General features: G+C 46.0%; 1 protein-coding gene across 1 annotated transcript; it reads right to left on the bottom strand.

The window, feature by feature from the left end:
* Positions 1-835: 835 nt before the first annotated feature.
* Positions 836-25,173, bottom strand: LOC124150949 (TNFAIP3-interacting protein 2-like). Its single transcript, XM_046523162.2, has 8 exons — positions 25,064-25,173; positions 22,165-22,664; positions 20,076-20,417; positions 13,198-13,269; positions 12,355-12,561; positions 10,978-11,202; positions 3,211-3,297; positions 836-1,865 (listed from the first exon to the last, which is right to left on the bottom strand). Exons 2-8 carry the CDS (start codon positions 22,630-22,632, stop codon positions 1,518-1,520), a joined length of 1,749 nt encoding a protein of 582 aa, XP_046379118.1. The 5' UTR covers positions 22,633-22,664; positions 25,064-25,173; the 3' UTR covers positions 836-1,517.

Genomic DNA, 25,173 nt, shown 5'->3' with positions numbered 1-25,173 from the left:
CATAGGTTTCTGGCGTGCCCAAGGGACGCAACCCTTCACAGCGAATCGCTGCACCTTAGACGACTGGGCCACCCATGCCCCCCAAGACCAGTCCACTCCTTACACATTGTGACACAAACCCTACACATAGTGGGCGTCAGAATGTTAGCACTGATCAGTGGTTAGGATCGGCTTCTTTCAACAAATCAAACATGGATTAGAATTGGTTAAATAATGTCTTCCCGATCATGTCCCTGCCTTTTTCATGATCTGAAATTTTCAAACTTGATTCTTAAAAGAAAATTATATTTTAATATTCAATGTTAAATAATATTTTTTTCCACAACTGATTTTCATCACAGTCGATCTTTGCATTTGTTTGGGTAACCAATCAATCATCGATTAGTGACGATAATCGATCATCACAGCATCATCAGCTACAGGTCAGGTTATTTACAGGTTCAAAGCCGCATGTCACAATGGTACACCACACATTATAGTACTTAACCCTTGGTCTATATAAAGAGTCATGTGAGCTACTCACAGCCGAATTTTCTCAGTGTAGCGGCCACAAAATTTCCGATCCATTTGATGGGATTCGAACCACAGACCTTCTGATCCAAGGCCATGTGCCTTGTCCACATGACCAAAGGGGTTAACTCTGTCAGCATGCTGACAAGATAAGGATGTCATCTGCTGGATGACTCCACACCCTGCTACACTGACAAGGTAAGGATGTCATCTGCTGGATGACTCCACACCCTGCTAGACTGACAAGGTAAGGATGTCATCTGTGGGATGACTCCACACCCTGCTACACTGACAAGGTAAGGATGTCATCTGCTGGATGACTCCACACCCTGCTACACTGACAAGGTAAGGATGTCATCTGTGGGATGACTCCACACCCTGCTACACTGACAAGGTAAGGATGTCATCTGTGGGATGACTCTACACCCTGCTACATTTGGTTTCACAACCTATACCCCTCCCTCCTCCCCCCTCCCAAGACGTGGTGCATGCTCTTTGCAGTTTATGGCTGTAATAAAAGGTATTGCTCCATTCCTTGAACTATCTGTCATACTCTACCCCTAGAACATCCAATTGGCTTCCGAAAACACCCCTCATGTAAACCAATCCCATAGGAACACTCATCACCATGTGTCTCGGTAGGATTATTCACAACATACCACTACACCCAAGACGCTCCAAAATTTTATCTTGATGTGTATCAGCGAAGCTACAACACACAATCTCTCATACTCAACCTCAAAACATTGGATTGATTTCCCAAAACACCCCTTATGTAAGCCAAGCTCAGAGGAACACTCCTCACCATGTGTCTCAGTACATATACCCACAACATACCGCTACACCCAAGACACCCTAAGGTTTGATCTTGATGCGTCTCAGCGAAGCCACAACACACAATTTCTCACACTCAACCTCAAAACATCAGATCGGCTTCCGAAAACACCCCTCCTCTAATCCAATCCCAGTTGAACAATCCATCAGAATTTCAAAGTGTCTGAGTGAAGCTACTCACAACAAACCTCCATGTGTTCAAGTAACTTGTCCTGCTCTTCCTCTGAAAAGCCTTGCCCACATTTAGGACAACAGAGCGTTTCTTCCTCCTTCTTCCTCAAGGCTGGTTTAAACAGACTAGGGTCCGACCTCATGACGGGGAGGCTCACTGGCCCGGAGGTCAAGAAACTAGGGGAGTGTCGTGGCACACTAGGGTTGGTGGGCGATCGTGATGTGATCAGTCTCGGGCTGGTGCCAGGCGACTTTGTCCCCGGTAGGTTGCCATCAGTTTCTGTCATGTTGCCATCAGTCACAATTAATCCTCGCCGCTGCGGCCATCCTCGTGCTTGAAGCTGCGGAGGCTGACAACAGGAGCATCATCCATGTTACATCAGTGTATAATGGGACTTTCTGTGTCATAAGTCTTAAGAATGAAAACGATGATTCTGAAGCAAATTTTCTAAAAGGAGTGAATGTGACCCTTTTTTTATTTTTCAGTTTAGGTATTCAGCCAAAATCCACAAAAAGAACATCAAATCAAAATAGTTTCAATTTATCAATATCTGCCTGAACATTGTTGACCACTCCATGTTTTACGGATTAGAAAAATAAAAAGATACAGCTCCCCAAATCCTCTAAAAATAGAGTAACTATTGACTTTTAAAAAAACATTTCATTAAGTGTATCGTAGGTAGTCTTTGGTCGCTGTAATAATCTAGTAAAAAACAAAGCCCTTTCAGAAGTAAACATGTATGCTTGTCACTGTCATCTGTCACTACTAAACATGCTGCACTCCAAACAATATTAGAATTTTTTTCTGCATTGGGCTGCATTGTCATCCACGTCACACATAACAACCACCCAATCCCAGGAGTCTTCAGCAACCCATGCTTGCCGCAAAAAGCGACAATGCTTGTCATAAAAGACCACTAACGGGATCGGGGGGTCAGGCTCGCTGACTTGGATGATGCATGTCATCGTATCCCAATTGCGTGGATCAATGCTCATGATGTCAATCACTGGATTGTCTGGTCCAGACTCGATTATTTGCAGACCGCCATCATATAGCTGGAATATTGCTGAGTGCTGCGTTAAACAACAAACAACAACAGTAGTCTGCTCTTACAACTCTTATAGGAACACTGAGGAGGATTTCACAGCACTCAGCAATATTCTAGCTGTAAGATGTCATCCTATATATAATGGATTCTGGACCAGACAATCTCATGACTGATGTAATGAGCAACCATCCACAGCGATGGTGTACAATGACACGCGATCAAATAGTGTCACAGGGTCTGACCACCAGGGCCCCGCTTAACAAAGAGATCGTAACATTATCGTAACACCTACATCTTAACATAGGCTTACGACAATCGCAGCGCTATGATCGCTCTGTCAAACAAGCCCCAGATCCATCAAGTTTCCTCTTAAGGCCAGGCCGGGCGGTCGGTCAGCCTAGTGGTTAAAGCGTTCGCTCGCCACGCCGAAGACCCGGGTTCGATTCCCGACATGAGTACAATGTGTGAAGCCCATTTCTGGTGTCCCCCGCCGTGATATTGCTGGAATATTGCTAAAAGCGGCGTAAAACCATACTCACTCACTCACTTAAGGCCAGGCTGCTGGGGACCTATTCTAACCTGGAGTCCCAATGGGTCACAGAGACAAAGGGTAGGTGGCAATTGGGTGTTTACTGAGCATACATACCTCCAGTGCAATGGATTGGTGCCTGCTGTAGACCTGAGATTGCCGTGATAACAGGTTTTGATTTCCTGAGCATCTCAACTGATTATTCTGAAACAAGAAGACCATGATGTAAAGTGTATTCCCTGAGGCAGTGGTAGGTTCCAGACTCATTGTCACCATGGTGACGGGATGGTGTTGGTATAGTGAGGGGATGGTGAGGGGATGGTGTTGGTATAGTGAGGGGATGGTGAGGGGATGGTGTTGGTATAGTGAGGGTCATCTAACTCATCTTCCAGAGGCAAGGGAGTTAACTGACTATAGAAGTCCAGTTTTCATCCTTGCTGAAAAAGGCTGGAATTATGGAGTTATATTTTGGCATGACATGGATTTCAACATGCAAATTTCAGTCAATTGCAGGATTTGCAAAGCATGTGTACTGCCAACTGGGCATCAACAGATATTTGCCAAATCTTTTCATGTTTTCAATTTAGGTGCTCAAGTGATATGATGCACTTCACAAGGAAAGACCCCTTTTTATTACTTAATAGATCTTGATTATCGATCAGACTGGGCACAACCATTTTGATTGAAGCAAATGCAAGTGATAGGAGAGGTGGAATCTTGGTCAGGAGGTGGAATATAGAAGGCACATAACTCAAAATAGCCACTAATGGCATTACAATCGAGCCACAAAATTCCAGTCAAGTTCGGCAAGAGTTGAAACTGGACTTCTATAGTCACTTGCCTTTGGAAATTTGGTGAGGGTATGGTAAAGGGACTGTAGGGGAATGGTGAAGGGACTGTAGGGGAATGGTGAAGGGACTGTAGGGGAATGGTGAAGTGACGGTGGGGGAATGGTAAAGGGACTGTAGGGGAATGGTGAAGTGACGGTGGGGGAATGGTGAAGTGACGGTGGGGGAATGGTGAGGGGATGGTAGGGGAATGGTGAAGGGACTGTAGGGGAATGGTGAAGGGACTGTAGGGGAATGGTGAAGGGACTGTAGGGGAATGGTGAAGGGACTGTAGGGGAATGGTGAGGGGATGGTGGGGGAATGGTGAAGTGACGGTGGGGGAATGGTGAGGGGACTGTAGGGGAATGGTGAAGTGACGGTGGGGGAATGATGAGGGGACTGTAGGGGAATGGTGAAGGGACGGTGGGGGAATGGTGAAGGGACGGTAGGGGAATGGTGAGGGGACGGTGGGGGAATGGTGAAGGGACTGTAGGGGAATGATGAAGGGACAGTAGGGGAATGGTAAAGGGACGGTGGGGGAATGATGAAGGGACAGTAGGGGAATGGTGAAGGGATTGTAGGGGAATGGTGAAGGGACGGTAGGGGAATGGTGAGGGGACGGTGGGGGAATGATGAAGGGAAAGGTAGGGGAATGATCAAGGGACGGTAGGGGAATGGTGAAGGGACTGTAGGGGAATGGTGAGGGGACGGTGGGGTAATGGTGAAGGGACTGTAGGGGAATGGTGAGGGGACGGTGGGGGAATGGTGAAGGGACTGTAGGGGAATGGTGAAGGGACTGTAGGGGAATGGTGAAGGGACTGTAGGGGAATGGTGAAGGGACTGTAGGGGAATGGTGAAGTGACGGTGGGGGAATGGTGAGGGGATGGTGGGGGAATGGTGAAGTGACGGTGGGGGAATGGTGAGGGGACTGTAGGGGAATGATGAAGGGGCGGTAGGGGAATGGTGAAGGGATGGTAGGGGAATGGTGAGGGGACTGTAGGGGAATGGTGAAGTGACGGTGGGAGAATGGTGAGGGGACTGTAGGGGAATGGTGAAGGGACGGTGGGGGAATGGTGAAGGGACGGTAGGGGAATGCTGAGGGGACGGTGGGGGAATGGTGAAGGGACTGTAGGGGAATGATGAAGGGACGGTAGGGGAATGGTGAAGGGATGGTAGGGGAATGGTGAAGGGACGGTAGGGGAATAGTGAGGGGACGGTGGGGGAATGGTGAAGGGAAAGGTAGGGGAATGGTGAAGGGACGGTGGGGGAATGGTGAAGGGACTGTAGGGGAATGGTGAAGGGACTGTAGGGGAATGGTGAAGTGACGGTGGGGGAATGGTGAGGGGATGGTGGGGGAATGGTGAAGTGACGGTGGGGGAATGGTGAGGGGACTGTAGGGGAATGGTGAAGGGACGGTGGGAGAATGGTGAGGGGACTGTAGGGGAATGGTGAAGGGACGGTGGGGGAATGGTGAAGGGACGGTAGGGGAATGGTGAAGGGACGGTAGGGGAATGCTGAGGGGACGGTGGGGGAATGGTGAAGGGACTGTAGGGGAATGATGATGGGACAGTAGAGGAATAGTTAAGGGACGGTGGGGTAATGATGAAGGGACGGTAGGGGAATGGTGAAGGGATGGTAGGGGAATGGTGAAGGGACGGTAGGGGAATAGTGAGGGGACGGTGGGGGAATGGTGAAGGGAAAGGTAGGGGAATGGTGAAGGGACGGTGGGGGAATGGTGAAGGGACTGTAGGGGAATGGTGAGGGGACGGTGGGGGAATGGTGAAGGGACTGTAGGGGAATGGTGAAGTGACGGTGGGGGAATGGTGAAGGGACTGTAGGGGAATGGTGAAGTGACGGTGGGGGAATGGTGAGGGGATGGTGGGGGAATGGTGAAGGGACGGTAGGGGAATGGTGAAGGGACTGTAGGGGAATGGTGAGGGGACGGTGGGGGAATGGTGAAGGGAAAGGTAGGGGAATGGTGAAGTGACAGTGGGGGAATGGTGAAGTGACGCTGGGGGAATGGTGAGGGGATGGTGGGGGAATGGTGAAGGGACTGTAGGGGAATGGTGAAGGGACTGTAGGGGAATGGTGAAGTGACTGTAGGGGAATGGTGGGGGAATGGTGAAGGGACTGTAGGGGAATGGTGAGGGGATGGTGGGGGAATGGTGAAGGGACTGTAGGGGAATGGTGAAGGGACTGTAGGGGAATGGTGAAGGGACTGTAGGGGAATGGTGAAGGGACTGTAGGGGAATGGTGAAGGGACTGTAGGGGAATGGTGAAGTGACGGTGGGGGAAAGGTGAAGTGACGGTGGGGGAATGGTGAGGGGACTGTAGGGGAATGGTGAAGTGACGGTGGGGGAATGGTAAGGGAATGGTGAAGGGACGGTGGGGGAATGGTGAAGGGACGGTAGGGGAATGATGAAGGGACAGTAGGGGAATGGTAAAGGGACGGTGGGGGAATGATGAAGGGACGGTAGGGGAATGGTGAAGGGATGGTAGGGGAATAGTGAGGGGACGGTGGGGGAATGGTGAAGGGACTGTAGGGGAATGGTGAAGGGACGGTGGGGGAATGATGAAGGGACGGTGGGGAATGGTGAAGGGATGGTAGGGGAATGGTGAAGGGATGGTAGGGGAATTATGAAGGGACAGTAGGGGAATGGTGAAGGGACGGTAGGGGAATGGTGAGGGGACGGTGGGGGAATGGTGAAGGGACTGTAGGGGAATGATGAAGGGACAGTAGGGGAATGGTAAAGGGACGGTGGGGGAATGATGAAGGGACGGTAGGGGAATGGTGAAGGGATGGTAGGGGAATAGTGAGGGGACGGTGGGGGAATGGTGAAGGGACTGTAGGGGAATGGTGAAGGGACGGTGGGGGAATGATGAAGGGACTGTGGGGAATGGTGAAGGGATGGTAGGGGAATGGTGAAGGGATGGTAGGGGAATTATGAAGGGACAGTAGGGGAATGGTGAAGGGACTGTAGGGAAATGGTGAAGGGACTGTAGGGGAATGGTGAAGTGACGGTGGGGGAATGGTGAGGGGATGGTGGGGGAATGGTGAAGTGACGGTGGGGGAATGGTGAGGGGACTGTAGGGGAATGGTGAAGTGACGGTGGGGGAATGGTGAGGGGACTGTAGGGGAATGGTGAAGGGACGGTGGGGGAATGGTGAAGGGACGGTAGGGGAATGGTGAGGGGACGGTGGGGGAATGGTGAAGGGACTGTAGGGGAATGATGAAGGGACAGTAGGGGAATGGTAAAGGGACGGTGGGGGAATGATGAAGGGACGGTAGGGGAATGGTGAAGGGATGGTAGGGGAATGGTGAAGGGACGGTAGGGGAATAGTGAGGGGACGGTGGGGGAATGGTGAAGGGAAAGGTAGGGGAATGATGAAGGGACGGTAGGGGAATGGTGAAGGGACTGTAGGGGAATGGTGAAGGGATGGTAGGGGAATGGTGAGGGGACGGTGGGGGAATGGTGAAGGGACTGTAGGGGAATGGTGAAGGGACTGTAGGGGAATGATGAAGGGACGGTAGGGGAATGGTGAAGGGACTGTAGGGGAATGGTGAGGGGACGGTGGGGGAATGGTAAAGGGACTGTAGGGGAATGGTGAAGGGACTGTAGGGGAATGGTGAAGGGACAGTGGGGGAATGATGAAGGGATGGTGGGGAATGGTGAAGGGATGGTAGGGGAATGGTGAAGGGATGGTAGGGGAATGATGAAGGGACAGTAGGGGAATGGTGAAGGGACAGTAGGGGTATGGTGAAGGGATGGTAGGGGAATGGTGAAGGGATGGTAGGGGAATGGTGAAGGGACGGTAGGGGAATGGTGAAGGGACAGTAGGGGTATGGTGAAGGGATGGTAGGGGAATGGTGAAGGGATGGTAGGGGAATGGTGAAGGGATGGTAGGGGAATGGTGAAGGGATGGTAGGGGAATGGTGAAGGGACAGTAGGGGTATGGTGAAGGGATGGTAGGGGAATGGTGAAGGGACGGTAGGGGTATGGTGAATGGAGGGTAGGGGAATGGTGAGGGGATGGTAGGGGAATGGTGAAGGGACGTTTGGGGAATGGTGAAGGGACGGTAGGGGAATGGTGAAGGGACGGTAGGGGTATGGTGAAGGGACGGTAGGGGAATGGTGAAGGGACGGTAGGGAAATGGTGAAGGGACAGTAGAGGAACGGTGAAGGGATGGTAGGGAAATGGTGAAGGGATGGTAGGGGAATGGTGAAGGGACGGTAGGGGTATGGTGAAGGGACGGTAGGGGAATGGTGAAGGGACGGTAGGGGTATGGTGAAGGGACGGTAGGGGAATGGTGAAGGGACGGTAGAGGAACGGTGAAGGGACGGTAGGGAAATGGTGAAGGGATGGTAGGGGAATGGTGAAGTGACGGTGGGGGAATGGTGAAGGGATGGTAGGGGAATGGTGAAGGGATGGTAGGGGTATGGTGAAGGGACGGTAGGGGAATGGTGAAGGGACGGTAGAGGAACGGTGAAGGGACGGTAGGGAAATGGTGAAGGGACAGTAGAGGAACGGTGAAGGGATGGTAGGGAAATGGTGAAGGGATGGTAGGGGAATGGTGAAGGGACGGTAGGGGTATGGTGAAGGGACGGTAGGGGAATGGTGAAGGGACTGTAGGGGAACGATGAAGGGACAGTAGGGGAATGGTAAAGGGACGGTGGGGGAATGATGAAGGGACGGTAGGGGAATGGTGAAGGGATGGTAGGGGAATAGTGAGGGGACGGTGGGGGAATGGTGAAGGGACTGTAGGGGAATGGTGAAGGGACGGTGGGGGAATGATGAAGGGACGGTGGGGAATGGTGAAGGGATGGTAGGGGAATGGTGAAGGGATGGTAGGGGAATTATGAAGGGACAGTAGGGGAATGGTGAAGGGACTGTAGGGAAATGGTGAAGGGACTGTAGGGGAATGGTGAAGTGACGGTGGGGGAATGGTGAGGGGATGGTGGGGGAATGGTGAAGTGACGGTGGGGGAATGGTGAGGGGACTGTAGGGGAATGGTGAAGTGACGGTGGGGGAATGGTGAGGGGACTGTAGGGGAATGGTGAAGGGACGGTGGGGGAATGGTGAAGGGACGGTAGGGGAATGGTGAGGGGACGGTGGGGGAATGGTGAAGGGACTGTAGGGGAATGATGAAGGGACAGTAGGGGAATGGTAAAGGGACGGTGGGGGAATGATGAAGGGACGGTAGGGGAATGGTGAAGGGATGGTAGGGGAATGGTGAAGGGACGGTAGGGGAATAGTGAGGGGACGGTGGGGGAATGGTGAAGGGAAAGGTAGGGGAATGGTGAAGTGACGGTGGGGGAATGATGAAGGGACGGTAGGGGAATGGTGAAGGGACTGTAGGGGAATGGTGAGGGGACGGTGGGGGAATGGTGAAGGGACTGTAGGGGAATGGTGAAGGGACTGTAGGGGAATGATGAAGGGACGGTAGGGGAATGGTGAAGGGACTGTAGGGGAATGGTGAGGGGACGGTGGGGGAATGGTAAAGGGACTGTAGGGGAATGGTGAAGGGACTGTAGGGGAATGGTGAAGGGACGGTGGGGGAATGATGAAGGGATGGTGGGGAATGGTGAAGGGATGGTAGGGGAATGGTGAAGGGATGGTAGGGGAATGATGAAGGGACAGTAGGGGAATGGTGAAGGGACAGTAGGGGTATGGTGAAGGGATGGTAGGGGAATGGTGAAGGGATGGTAGGGGAATGGTGAAGGGACGGTAGGGGAATGGTGAAGGGACAGTAGGGGTATGGTGAAGGGATGGTAGGGGAATGGTGAAGGGATGGTAGGGGAATGGTGAAGGGATGGTAGGGGAATGGTGAAGGGATGGTAGGGGAATGGTGAAGGGACAGTAGGGGTATGGTGAAGGGATGGTAGGGGAATGGTGAAGGGACGGTAGGGGTATGGTGAAGGGATGGTAGGGGAATGGTGAGGGGATGGTAGGGGAATGGTGAAGGGACGTTTGGGGAATGGTGAAGGGACGGTAGGGGAATGGTGAAGGGACGGTAGGGGTATGGTGAAGGGACGGTAGGGGAATGGTGAAGGGACGGTAGGGAAATGGTGAAGGGACAGTAGAGGAACGGTGAAGGGATGGTAGGGAAATGGTGAAGGGATGGTAGGGGAATGGTGAAGGGACTGTAGGGGTATGGTGAAGGGACGGTAGGGGAATGGTGAAGGGACGGTAGGGGTATGGTGAAGGGACGGTAGGGGAATGGTGAAGGGACGGTAGAGGAACGGTGAAGGGACGGTAGGGAAATGGTGAAGGGATGGTAGGGGAATGGTGAAGTGACGGTGGGGGAATGGTGAAGGGATGGTAGGGGAATGGTGAAGGGACGGTAGGGGTATGGTGAAGGGACGGTAGGGGAATGGTGAAGGGACGGTAGAGGAACGGTGAAGGGACGGTAGGGAAATGGTGAAGGGATGGTAGGGGAATGGTGAAGGGACGGTAGGGGTATGGTGAAGGGACGGTAGGGGAATTGTGAAGGGACGGTAGGGAAATGGTGAAGGGACAGTAGAGGAACGGTGAAGGGATGGTAGGGAAATGGTGAAGGGATGGTAGGGGAATGGTGAGGGTACGGTAGGGGAATGGTGACGGTACGGTAGGGGAATGGTGAGGGTACGGTATAGTCATAACATTGTAACAAAGACACTTGTTTGTAATGTGCCTGATCAGGAAGGGCAGATCGACCAGACTTGAGTTGGCGACCCTTAGTATTTTCTTTGTGTTACTGGTACAAGTACTTAGGCAGAGATAATTCATAATTTCTACATGTGTCCTTCAGGGCAACTTTTTTAACCCTGCAATTACAATTTCAACAGTTCCATCATAACAATACAAGGAATTTCCAAGAATGTGTAGCAGGGCATGGAGTCATCCCACAGGCAATATCCTAACCTTGTCAGCTTGCTGATGGGATAAACCTCTCTGGTCATATGGACAAGGCGTCCGCCCGAGCCAGAAGGCTGGGGTTTGAATCCCATCACGGGACTCGAAAATTTTATGGCTGCTACACATACAACACAACAAGTGTTCCAGATGGCGCCACCTACCTCCACACGCAGGTTATTGACTTCTTCCTGCAACAGGTGAGCTCTAGCTTGAGCCTTGGCGCGGTCCTGTCTCTCTGTCTCGAAGTCCTCGGTGCACACCTGTATCTGTGCCTTGAGTGCCGCAATGGTCTCTAAGTCCCCTCCTCCAGACATCAACCTCAGCTGCTGCATCTCTATCATCTGGCTGCCAACTGTGGCCTCCGATGCCTCCAACTTCTCCGCAAGCTGAAGTGAACAAGGGGATGTTGGAACATGTTCTCTGCTTCTAAGGAAACGTTTAAGTCTCTCCTCAAAACCCACGTCTTCACTTCAGCTTTTCAATAGATCTCCTGATTGTTGGCATATGTACATAGACATTACATTTTAACTTTGTCACAGCGCCAGTGAGCAACTGTCGATGGATATTAGGCGCTTTACAAATCAATTATTATTATTATTATTATTAACAATCACACTTCAGGTTGTATGTGTCAGCAGTCCGTTACAGTCATGGTTACAGCTAACACTGTCAATTGACCTCAATATTCCACATGAATTGGGTTGTGCTTAACTTCTTTTGAGAAGTATACATAGAGCATTTCTACTGATGTCATATTTTACAGGTCAATGAAAATAAAAATATTTAGTTTAATCGATGTAAACCATACAAATGCATTTTGATTCATTTTTTCTCCTATTTTTTAACATATTTTTCAATTTGGCCAATTATGACCGGCAGGTATCCTGGAAAGTGTAATGCACCTAGCATCACTAATATTTAGAGAAATTCATCCTCAATGAACAATGATATAAAATAGCTACACGATAAATCACAAAGAACAATGAAGAACGAAGCATGGTTAATTTATTGATAAAAAACTGTTCTATCATGACGTCATTTCCGGAGATTAGAATATGTGCTCGCAATTTGATAACGCCACATATTGGATGATGTTCTTTTTGAGAGGGAGGTGTCTGGTAACTTGGTTGCTATAGATGTAACTGGACTACGCAGATAAATGTATCTCAATGTGGGTGTCGTGTGGGTTCGAGAGCTTTATAGGACTAAAAAATACCACGATACTTCCACAAGAAAGTGTGATGGCAAATGATCATGATGTAACTGTCATCTTGGAGTTTGGCAAGGTTGACGGAATGCCCGTTTATAACTTCAAAATAAGTTGCTGATTTGCTAATCGAATACGCAGGGTTACTTCACAATATTTTGATGATACGCACAAGTTTTATTTTTGTAGCGAATCTGTAATGTTCGTTGCGTATTTGACATGTTTGATACGCTTAGATTTTATTTTACTGCGTATTTCAGCATTTTTTATGCGTATTTTACGCAGATACGCAGCTTATCTGGAGCTCTGTAATCCTGATTAACAACTATACCTGTTTCTTGTCAACCTCCATCTTCTCCAGTTTCTCCTTGGCTGTGACAAGCAGATTGTTGAGCTGACGCTCCCTCTCCTCCGTGATCCGACTCTCCTGGCTGGTCTTATAGCGCTGCTGGAGCTCACGGTAGTTGCTGTGCAGCTCCTGGGTGTAGCGTTCACGGTCGCTGTTGTAATCCTGCCATCGCCGGTTCATCTCCTTCAACTGTGGGAAGCACATTGTAAATAGCTATCAAGGTGGACTCTAGGACTGGGATAAGAGAAAATTTACTGTTGCTTGTTTGTTTGTTTGTTTGTTGTTTAACGCTGCACTCAGCAATATTCCAGCTATATGATGGCGGTCTGTAAATAATCGAGTCTGGACCAGACAATCCAGCGATTAATATCATGAGCATCAATCCACGCAATTGGGATTGATGACATCAACCAAGTCAGCGAGCCTGACCACCCGATCCCGTTAGTCGCCTTCTACGACAAGCATAGTCACCTTTTACAGCAAGCTGATTGTTTGTATCCTTGATCTGGTTGTTTGTATCCTTGATCTGATTGTTTGTATCCTTGATCTGATTGCTTATATCCTTGATCTGATTGTTTATATCCTTGATCTAATTGTTTATATCCTTGATCTAATTCCTTGATCTGATTGTTTGTATTCTTGATCTGATTGCTTATATCCTTGATCTGATTGTTTACATCCTTGATCTGATTGTCTGTATCCTTGATCTGATTGTTTCCGTCCAGGTTTCCACAAGTTCTTACCTATTCCTCACTATCTAGGAGCAAGTGTTGACTAAATCCTTGACACAAATTTTTTTTTCAAATAACAAAGATGAACACTTACAGTTTTTAATTCTTCTTTCAATCTTGTGGTTTCTTCTAAAATAATATTGCCATCTGGGGTATCCTCCGATTTCTGAAAACAATTGTCACTCATGTGTTACGATAATGACATTATGACTTAAATGTACATGCATTTTCACAAGTGAGGAAGGTTCTGAAATACAGGGCCAGCAGACCCACAGTGAGCAGTCTCAGGGCCAGTAGTTTGTTTCAAGAGTAAATGACCCTGACACCCTGGCAATGTGAAGCATTGAAATAGGGGGGAGGTCTCTGCCCAATCTATGTTATTAGTAAAATCTAAATATTTTTTACATTTGTATACTTATCCTGCATTACTCCTTAATGCATTCACTGCTTACTTACGACAACTAGAAGGACAGCGCTGCGAAGGTCCTGGGTGAAGAAATAAAGTTGTTGTTCTCAAGTCCCAATCAGTGGCCTTCCGTCGCTGTCCTGTGACCTTGATGACACCTAAGGTCATCTTCACATCACTGCCTGTCGCCCAAGCTCTTAGAAAAACATACTTTTGAGGTTTCTGAAGCCAAAGTGGGGAGGCAAGTCTAACGACGGGTGGGCCTTAAGCGTAGTAATGCAGGATAAGTATACAAATGTAAAAAATATTTAGATTTTACTAAATTTTTTACTTATCCTGCATTACTCCTTAATGCATCTGTATCGGACGGTTTGGAGGTGGGTCAACCTTCAGAATACAGAAACCTCAATAATTCACACCATGCAATACGACCCCATTTGGTCGATAAACCGTGAAGCGGAACAGTTCAGACAAAAACGCCATTACGGTAGGGTTGTTCAAAAATCAAAAACATTGAACATAGGAATTAAAGAGAAATTCCCTATACACGCTTAGTAATAAAGAAAATAATAGCTATTCAGCTAATTCTTTACTTACTGCGTCATAGAGCCGTCGCTGACAAACAAGATTGTCTAATATTCTTCCACTGGTGGCGACTGAGTGACTGCACATGGAAGTTGACTGGCTCTGTATAGGGCGAGTTCATTATTTGCGTCAGTGGTTGGCAATCTGCAGGATAACAACCAGAGGGCCAAACTTCGAACGTCTTTGACATCCTCGAGAGTCACAACGCGAAGGTTATGACTAACGAAAATATGTGTCGAATCTCCAGAAATATCCTTCCGTGATTGTTCCAAAACCACAATTGCCGTGTTGAGCCCTGGTAAGGCTGACACCTTGAGATCTTGAGGGTAATTCGCTCTCGGCGAGTTCCGTTTGATGATCTCGTAGGCCTGAAGGATTACTGCGCGTAACCATATAGATATGGTGTTTGCGATTATGCGACTAACTTCTGTCGTGGACGAACCACGCCTTTTCTTGGAGCGTCGAATGAAAACTCGAACTGCTCGCACCGAGCCCAGGAGAACTTCACCATGTACGATTCCCACAATAGTCGATATCGGTGGGATGGTGAAGAACGGTCGGGTTGGCCTGGTAGTAGATTTTAGCAATAAAATCCCAGCATAACCCTAGATGTCCTGTTCCGTGCGTCCCATGCTCAAAACGGATCCGGGTTGAGTCGACCACATGTAGTTCGCTCACCCGTACCGCCATTGCTAATGCCAAGAGAAACCATTGTTTCCTTGGTGATGTCCAAGCTCCTCACAGCGATAGCCGTTCGCGGAGCTCTCTATACTATACCGAGAGTGTAACGAAGGTGTCACGCGCTGGGAAGGAGCTTGAAAATGAGGATGCAATGAGGGGCTCGAAGGGGGCCCTCGCAAACCTCGAAGTACCACGTTCAAGTCCCAATCAGGTGGCTGGAACTTGGCCTTCTGATCCTCAAACCTGAATGAGCATAATATGGCCTGTAGTTCCCTGACCTTAATCACACTGTGATTTTCCGGAAACGGCCAACACTAAGATAATTGCAGCCAATTACGTAGTAATGGTGCTACCTTCCAAGTGTTTTTGGGTACGCAATGTAGGAGGTATTCCTCTAGGAATTGTGACGCAATCGTAGGGTCTTGATTCTTTTCTTCCCTGTAAAAAGTCTCAAGTGATCCCCACTTGTCATCGTCGTCTCTGGGAGAGTAACGATGAACTAAAGCTATAGCTTTGCTGCCCGTGTCGAAATAACCCTTCGCACTTAAACGCCTTTTAAAGACGAACCATGCGTGCAGACGTTGGGTGAGGCAATTTTCTGTTGAGGGTGGATGAGTAGGTTGGACCACTGTGAGAGGGGAAGTGAATCGTTTTAGATTTTTCCGAGCTTGACGAACTACCCTCTCGCCGGTTACCATGGTGCGACCAAAGGAGAGATCGAGATACCTTGTCTCCTTGATCCCCTGTAGCACCTTGGGAAGTTATAGTGGTGGCAGAAGAGTTTTAGTTCTTTGCCCTTCCCAAGTGATACTGAACTCGTCCACCGCCCAAGTCTGCGGATCCGGCAACGGGGAGATATACGTCATGAGTTGGTGGCCTAGGCAAGTAATAAACAAGTCAATGTTTGGTTGCCTGAATTCCTGAAGCAGTAACTGGAATGCTTCTGTGAGAAATTTCCACTCAGTGGGAGCCACCCTGTCTGGACGTGATAAAGTATCGGCCAGTATGTTTCTACATCCGGGGATGTGCTGAACTATGAACCTTAGTCACAGCCGATCCACTAGATGGAAGAAATCTGAATGTCCTTAGAAGTGGAGAGTGGGAGTGTGTTGTTCCCCGATTGCACAGGCACCACACCGCAGTGCTGTTGTCTGTGGATATAGCGAGTCGGGCTAACTGTAGTTGATTCTGCCAATGTGATATAGCCAGAATTAAAGCTTCCAACTCCAAGTTGTTTATGTGCCACTTCCATTGTGCGCCGGGCCATAGCCCTGAGCTTATCTGGTCTTGTAAGTGAAGACTCCACCCCTGAAAGGGGACGTCCACAAACAGGTGTGTATTCGGGGAAAATCCGAATAAACAGACTCCGCAGACATTCAGCGCCACAAATTGAGGCTCTAGCTTAGTTGGTAGAGTGATGGCCTTGAGTGGATCCTGACTCCTGATGTAAGGGTTCAGGAAAAAAATTGAATTGGTCGCTGTTGTAAGCGGCCCATGCTAGTTAACTCCTGTGCCGAGGTGATTAACCCTAGCAACACTTGCCACTGGCGAAGTGTGTGTGGTTGGTGTAGAGTAGATGACAAAAGAAGTAGAAACTTGTGCCATCTGTCCCTCGGTACAGATAGGATATCCTGGTCTGTCTTAACCAGGTCTCCTATGAACTGAAGTCAATAGGAAGGAGAATACTCCCGACTTCGCCTCGTTGATTGTCTATCCCAGTTATTGACATGTGTTGATGATACAGTAGATCGCCCTCCATCTACGACTCGAACCAAGTGTTCGTCACGTGTAGATAGTTATTGGCTTCATTACTCCTGTAAATAGCCATAAGTGTCACTGACATGTCAAATGTGAAATACTACCATTGGTAGTGAACCCCAATGAACTGGACCTGAAATGTCTACGGTTGGGATGGATAGTCGAGACTGATGAAGAATCAAACGTTCGTTGAACACAGAGATTGTGGATCATTCTCATCTTGTCTGGGTCCTTCATGAGTACCAGGTAGGTGTGAGGATAAAACCCCGGAGTATAGACTGGGTTGTGAACCCACTCTACAGCTCTTCTTACCAACAGTATGTCTATGTTGGATTTTCCCAATCAAACTGTGGTCAACGGTGGGGTTAACTCTACCCTTATACGGACACCATGATATAGTGCGATAAGTACGAAATCGTCCTTGAGACTTGTCTCTGCCACTCCCTTTCTCAGTAAGGGAATGCTGGTCTTCCCTGAGAAACGCGCGTCTAGGCTTATAATTCCCTGACTTGGACTTTCCAAGCTTTTTGGGAACTTGACGTGCGTGTCTGCGATCTGTTCGTTGAACAGGGGAGTAGATGATCAAGGTTGACGTAATAGACTGCCCTTGAAACCAGCATCTCAGTTGGAAACGCTATAAAGTCTTGTGTGTAACGGTAATCACCGTCAGAACGGTCTCAAGATGAATTTTCCTGTGGTCAAACTGACGCTGTAGGAAAAACACCATAGTTTGGAAGTGATCTAATCAGATAGGGTTATCCTCTAATAGATTCTGATCCACTGCAAACATTGACGATATTGGTCGCTTAAATCACGGAGCAAATGTGAGTTTTGGAGAAGGCTTCCTCCAATGACCTCGTGGTGTCCCTCTTATTTACCCTGTTATCAGGGGAGGGCGTTACTGACACGAGATGGTCTGCTTCCCAATCGGGTACATGTGCTAAGCTGATCATGTGCCGGTTACGTAACCGAGTACACTGTAAGCCTTGGGCTAACGTCATTGTAGAGACCTTGATTGATACGCAGACGCTGCGCTCAGCGCAGGTCTGGAATGTTGGAACAGCGCTAAGCTGATCGTGCGTCACTGGCGTGATAGGAGCGCTTGGGTATCAGTCAGACGCTGCGCTCGGCGCAGGTCTATGCTGGATATGTTGGAACAGCGCTAAGCTGATCCTGCGTCACTGGCGTGATAGGAGCGCTTGGGTATCAGTCAGACGCTGCGCTCGGCGCAGGTCTATGCTGGATATGTTGGAACAGCGCTAAGCTGATCGTGCGCCGCTTGCGTAATAGAAGTGCTTTGGTTGTAGTCAAGTGCTGCGCTCGGCGCAGATAAATCAGACACAAAGCTCAAAAGTATTGACTGGATCAAGGCTTGTGTCTAATCTACCCCCATCATAGCATCTCGATACGCTGGTGCTGTCGCCGACGTCACAGATTATCATACATGTATCTGGAAGTGTCCGGCGGCTGAAAAAATAGGAGCAGTTACGATACTCACAAAATCCTCCGGTATTGTTGATTTCGGTGGATGGTGTACTTCTGCAATCACAGTCGTCATAATACCTGCCGATAATAACGGTTGGGTGGTAATGACAGAACCATATGTCATTCGCTATTCTGCGATAGTGACATTCCTCTCGTCTCACGACGGAATAACTGCAAAATATGATTGTGAGTAATCTGCTTTTATATAGTAAACTCGTTGGATTAGAGATTTACATAAAAATTACATTTTGAATTTTGGCGAGCACATCTACGTGCATGCCTATGACCGTGGATAAAGAGCTTTGGGCGATTATTCCACGACAATATGTACACCGAGCAAACATAATTATGTTACGCAATTAAACCATTGAAGAAATGGTACTGGAAGAATGCCGTAGAATTGAACAGTAATCTATCGGCAAAAATACGAATTGCAAGGGTATACAATATTTTTATATACGCAATTCAATGTAAACCAAGGCTATTTACATTTAGAGATTGGAGAGCACATCCGCGCGCAAACCAACCAATCGTGGATGATAATCTTGTAAGGTTTTTTCCACGACAATTAGTAAAATGCTCAAAGGTATGTTACGCAATGAAACCCTTGTTGATGAGATAATACTGGAAGAGTGCCGAAGAATTTGAACACTAATCTATCGGCAAATTTATGAGTTGCAAGGATATACAATATTTTTGTATGCGCAACCCAATGTAAACCAAGGGTATTTATATTTTCATTTAGGGTTTGGAGAGCACATCTGCGCGCAAACCAAACAACGTGGATGATAATCTTTGTAAGATTTTTCCCACGACAATTAATACCACGCTCAATCATAAGTTACACAATTACATATATATATGTATGTATATTCAATGTCTGTACATATAGAGTAGGGAAAGGGCCACCTAAGTTGGATAACTTTTGCCCAATCCCGTTGACCATATATGTCAATAAAATATGTTTAAATTAAACACAATTACGCCATTGTTGATGAGGCGGTACTGGAAGAATGCCATAGAATTGAACAATAATCTATCGGCAAAAACTACGAGTTGCAAGAGTATACAATAGTTCATATACGCAACTCAATGTAAAACCAAAAATACCAACAAAAAACTATTTAATCGCATAAACATAGGTACGCAATAAAAGAATTGTTGATGAAGCGGGACTGGAAGAAAGCCGTAGATTTGATATTAATCTATCGGCAACCATATTTTTAACGAGTTGAAAAAGTATACAATAATTTTAGTATACGCAACTCACTGTTACGCCAAAGCTAGTAATATTTAAGAACATAAGAATATGTTATACATACGTAGCTGAGAATTGTAAACAATATGACTACCTTGGCAGGCAAACGATTGTAACACAATTCAAAATGGCGGCGAACAACAATATTTTGGCGGGAAAAAAAACCAAGTGTCTTTTCACGCCTAATTAATTCACATAAAACTACACAACATGGTGAAAGTAATATGAAAAGAATACATCACCCATCGCAGATCAATTTTTAAGATTGTAGACAAACTGAAGGTCTAAAATTAATCCAAAAGGAGAGCTCCGCTTGGACACGTCCTAGCTGTGCTGCGACAAGCAGTGATGTGAAGATGACCTTAGGTGTCATCAAGGTCACAGGACAGCGACGGAAGGCCACTGATTGGGACTTGAGAACAACAACTTTATTTCTTCACCCAGGACCTTCGCAGCGCTGTCCTTCTAGTTGTCGTAAGTAAGCAGTGAATGCATTAAGGAGTAATGCAGGATAAGTAAAAAATTAATAGAATAGTCCCCCCAATCTTCATATTAAAAGAATCGTCCTTCCTTATCTCCATAATAATGGAATAGTCCCCCCCAATCTTGATAATGTAACTGTCAATCTTTTGTTTTCTGGAAATTGTCTTTGATAGAACTGGCCCTATCATGATTATTAATTCTAGGACATTTTCATTACTTAATCTTTTGCACATTGATGATGAGTGTGTTTATGTATAATTATTTATCAAAGGAAATGGTTGAACATATGAACAAAAAATTGAGGCAGATTACTCACTTGATTATATTTGACCTCGGTGACCGGCACTTCCTGTTGGGTGAAGGTCACTTTGTTCTGCTCTGCATCCTCCAGCTTCATCTCCAGCTGCTGACACTGCAGCACGAAGTCCTTCAGCTTGTATCGGAGACCGGACACCTCGCCCGACATGGACTGACACAGGACGTCCTGGGTCCGGGAGTTGGACTGAAGCTTGTCAATGTGTTCACGGAGTTGACAGATCATCTTGTCCTTGTCACTGTCCGAAGACTTTAACATGTTTTCAAGGTCAGTGACCTTCTGGAGCAAGTTGTCATTCTCGACCTGCAGATTGGAGCTGACCCCTTGCACTCTCTCGATTGTCTGAAATAGACGAGGAACAGCGAATGAGTATCCTCACAACAGGATCCACAGATTCATCTAGGATTTCAAACTAAGCACCTCTGGCAACCAAATTGGGAAAAAATGTCAGTTTGTTCAAAATTGGGATATGTTTCAAGTTCTTGTCTTCAGAGGTATTTAACATTTGACATAATATTCAATACAACAAAGTGAAATCAAGCCTCTTCTCTACTTTTATGAATACAAGTCACCTCAATCATGTCTATCAAGCCTAGAGTTATTACTATTAATTAAACATTGTTACACGAAAGGACATTTTTCTTACTGAAACTTGCTGCAGACTTGGAGCCAAATATTGGAGATAAATCCTGGTTACCACTTCACCATTTGTTGAGGTCACTACGATTATTTTAAATATGATTAAGTATTTCGGACCAAAGTAATCTTTTCACATTTTATTGCGTTCAGACTTCCTAGACCACAGATATATCTACGAATTTGGGGCACGATGTACGATCGATGTACAAAACAATTCTCAACATGCTACAAGACTTTTCATTCTACTAAAGACGCAATACACGCCGTCATTGTTTCAAATTATGGTTGTAACTGGGCACTTTAATATATTTCAGTATTACAAATATACTGTTTAAGACAATTGGATGGACTTTGTTGCCTAGAATGATGGTTCAGTCATTCAAGTTTCACAAGGAAGGTATTAAAGCCAAAAGTCTGTTTCATATTGCGAAATATTACTGACATTTGAGGTACACTTGGGGCTGAATACTGGCCTCAGAGCAAGTCTAGATAAATCCCTGTAAGGTCCACTAAATGTTTCAGAGCTCAAGATAAGCTGCGTATCTGCGTATCTGCGTATCTGCGTAAAATACTCATCAGAAATGCAGAAATATGCAGTAAAATAAAATCCAAGCGTATCAAATCCGAACGAACATTACAGATACACTACAAAAATAAAACTTGTGCGTATCATCAAAATATTGTGAAGTAACCCTGTGCATTCGATTAGCAAATCAGCAACTTATTTTGAAATTATAAACGGGCATTCTGTCAACCTTGCCAAACTCCAAGATGACAGTTACATCATGATCATTTGCCATCACACTTTCTTGTGGAAGTATCGTGGTATTTTTGAGTCCTATAAAGCTCTCGAACCCACATGACACCAGTTTGCAGGGACTAGATGAATAGTGTTTTTAAATATTTAACTTAAATACCCACTTGTGTAAAAACTAGTGGGTAACAGAAATTTGAATACCCAGATAGAACTACTGATACCCAATGATTTTAAAATGCATGGGTAAAATACCTACAACACCAAAAGCTTATCTGGAGCTCTGTGTTTATGCACGGAACAAGGCTGCTTGGACTAACATTAATCAAAGAAAGACTCTTTTCATTAGCTGACTATAAAAACCTCTTCCCCTACATCACAAAAATGGTCAGACATTGATTGATCAATGTCCCGAAGACTTATTATTTCTTGTATAATACGCACTCATGTGTTATATGCACCCTTAGTTATGGGCAATTAAATTCTGGAAAAATATATCTCTTGTTATAATATGCACAGACTTTTATTTTGTATCATTTCAGGCTGTCAGCATAAACCACGAAATTTACGATCTTTCAACCATTTTTTTTTCATCAAAATTTTATTCTTATAAGAGCCCCCCCCCATTTCTAACTTTGAGAGCGCCCTGGGCGCTTATTACATCAAATACGGTATGCCTTAGCAACAAATCCATACCTCATGTAATTTGGACACGTCCTCAAATCCCCCGGACATGCCAAGTAGATTCCGCAACCTTGCATTTTCTTTGGCTAAATTGTCTAATATCTGTTTGGAAGTACCCGGAATAAAAAGTTCATTTTCTTCAAATGTCACACTGTTTGACAGTCCATGATTGGCCAGCCTGTTCTGCAGATTTCTCACAGCTGTCTCAAGTGCTCGTTTTTGATTTTCCAAAGTCGTTATTTGCTGCCGGGACTCCTTCAACAAGACGGACACAGTCTCAACCCCCTCCTTCCGTATCTTCTGAGACTGGAGACTGTGCTGCATCTCCCTGAACACCACCTTCATGTGCAGCAGCTTCTCCTTGTACCAGTCTCGCTCCTGCTCCACCGTCAACCGGGAACCACACTGCATTGTAGGATACTCTGGTTCCCCTTTGCCTGACATCATGCCGTGGTCGGTCATCTTCTGGCCAACGCCCATGGGATACCGTTATACTTCAATGGCTTTAGGAACTGCAAATATAATAATAATTATACTAGCCCTTATCCATAACTACATTGGGAGTGTTAGTCAATAGTGTTATAGAAAGATAACATGGCATGGATGTATGGATCTTAACATGTATGCATGTGTGTGTGGGATGCTTGCCTGGAAAAAAGCTGTTTTTCTAGGCTTCGTTTGTTTGTTTGTTTGTCTTTTGTTTAACGCCGCACTCAGCAATATTCCAGCTATATGACGGCGGTCTGTAAATAATCGGGTCTGGACCTGACAATCCAGGTGATCGATGCCATGAGCATCGATCCACGCATGTGGAATATGATGACATGCATCAACCAAGACAGCGAGTCTGACCACCCGATCCTGTAAGTCGCCTCTTACGACAAGGCCACAGAGTTGCTCCAAAATGGAAAATTAAGTCCAAATTCACTCAGGTATTGGTTGAGTGCGATACTTTGTGCCACTGTGTTTGTACCTTATGTGTAATGAGTGAGTTAAATTTATGTCAAATTCAGCAATATTAAGTTTAAACGCTGTAGGAATGTGTATTGGCAGGGTATGAAACTCCCCAAAATTTCAGCCAGACCACAGGACTGGCTAGCTGAAATACTTGCCAGCCCTGACCAAAACCTGCCTGCCCACTATAATCATATGTTTCTCAGGATAAGCTAACGGGGTTTCTTTTTGGTTACATTTTATCATTCATCTTTACATGTGAATTAATGCTTATCATTGGGAAATATTTAGAATAATTTCACATATGAAATATAACCCGACCGTCGGGCAGGGGGATTTGAAAATCTGGCAACCCGAGTTGAAATCAACCCGTCTCGGACGGTCGGGCAGGCAGGTATTTCGAACACTGGTATTGGAGGTTTTTAATGTATCACAATATTTTACAACACACAAGGCTGTCTTGCGATTCGTATCAGGAAATACCGTATAATTCTAAATTTTGAATTCAGAACAAAGTGCCCCAGATGTTGTCGGAAGTGTATGAAAAGATGCGAATGCACATAACGGAGGTTACTGGGAATTATCTCTTTCTTTCGCGAACTTGCATTTCAGAATTACAGCGATAGAAACTAATAGGTTTAATCCACTAGTGCTTATAACAATAACATAGAGCACAACCCTTAAAATGGCAAATGTCTACTAGTCCTTATTCTATCATAACTATTGGGCAATTTGGCAAAGGCTTTAGGACTAGTTCCAATTTCTGATACTGAATTACAGATACATTTCAAAGGTATTGGCAATTGTATAACATTAAACACATGATAAAAATTGCTATTTGAAATCTTCCGATATACCGAGCATTAGATGATAATATTGTGATACATATAATGGAAAGAAGAGACCTCAATTTACTGATATTCCTGTAATACCACACAACCATAATAAGCTGTGTATTTGCCTAAAATACACAAAAGCACCTTAACCCAACTAATTTTGATTGCATGTGTATATATATGCATTATTATTTTTTCAGCAATATTCCAGCTATATGACGGAATCTGTAAATAATCGATCCTGGACCAGACAATTCAGTGATTAATATCATGAGCATCGATCCACACAATTGGGATCGATGACATGCATCAATCAAGTCAGCGAACCTGACCACCCGTCCTGTTAGTCAACTCTTACGACAAGCCAAGCCCTTCTGATTCACCCATGCCTTTACAGATCTTTATTTACTGATCAAACATTTGAAAGGCAGTGAATAATATGCACAAAAGTGTTCCGTCTCGCTTGTTGTAACTCACTGATCTGTGAGCTTCTGTGACATGTGACACACCAGGAAGTCATCCGACACAGCATTTTAAGCAGAGTTATTCATTCATTCTCTAAAAATACCCAATAGACTAGACCCAAAAGATTACAAAATATATTGAATGCCAAAAAAAAATTATCAATACCCAATGTGACAGACCAAATGTGAGTAAATAGAAAATGCTCATTCTACCATGAATTTGGAAATTACGCGATTCTGAATGGTCAGTCAGGCATCAGGTCACAATAACCACCTAGGATGGAATTAATTCAGAAACAATTTAAGTAATTTGATGGTAGCATCCCCCAAAATATATTTGTTTACGAAAGTGAACATGAAAGATCATGTTCCGAAGGTGATTTTTTTTATGTCTGCCAGGGTAAAAACACACACAGATTTTACCACAGAGACGCTTAGCTAGAGAACGTTATCAGTGATTCAGTAACAAACCAAGCATCACTGTCTCGACTTATGTCCCAGAACAAGTCACCTCGGACACAGTAAAACCAGTGACATAGTAAGAACATGTCGATAGTTTCACACACGAACGAAGACATATTTACCCACAAATGTAATCAATGTGAGTTACTCATTCATTATGGATACATTGTATATAAAACAAATGTGCTGTATTACCTTTGTCTACGGTATTATATGATGAATGAAGCGAGATACGTCAAAACAGAAGCGAAAGCTGTCCAGATTTGGCTCTCTGACATACAACGCATTTCCGGGGAAATCCTACC

Source organism: Haliotis rufescens, unplaced genomic scaffold, assembly GCF_023055435.1.
Source record: "Haliotis rufescens isolate VD_foot unplaced genomic scaffold, xgHalRufe1.0.p SCAF_12, whole genome shotgun sequence".
NCBI classification, from domain to species: Eukaryota; Metazoa; Mollusca; class Gastropoda; order Lepetellida; family Haliotidae; genus Haliotis; species Haliotis rufescens.
Note: the sequence above shows the minus strand (reverse complement) of the source record. Positions and strands in the feature narration are given on the sequence as shown.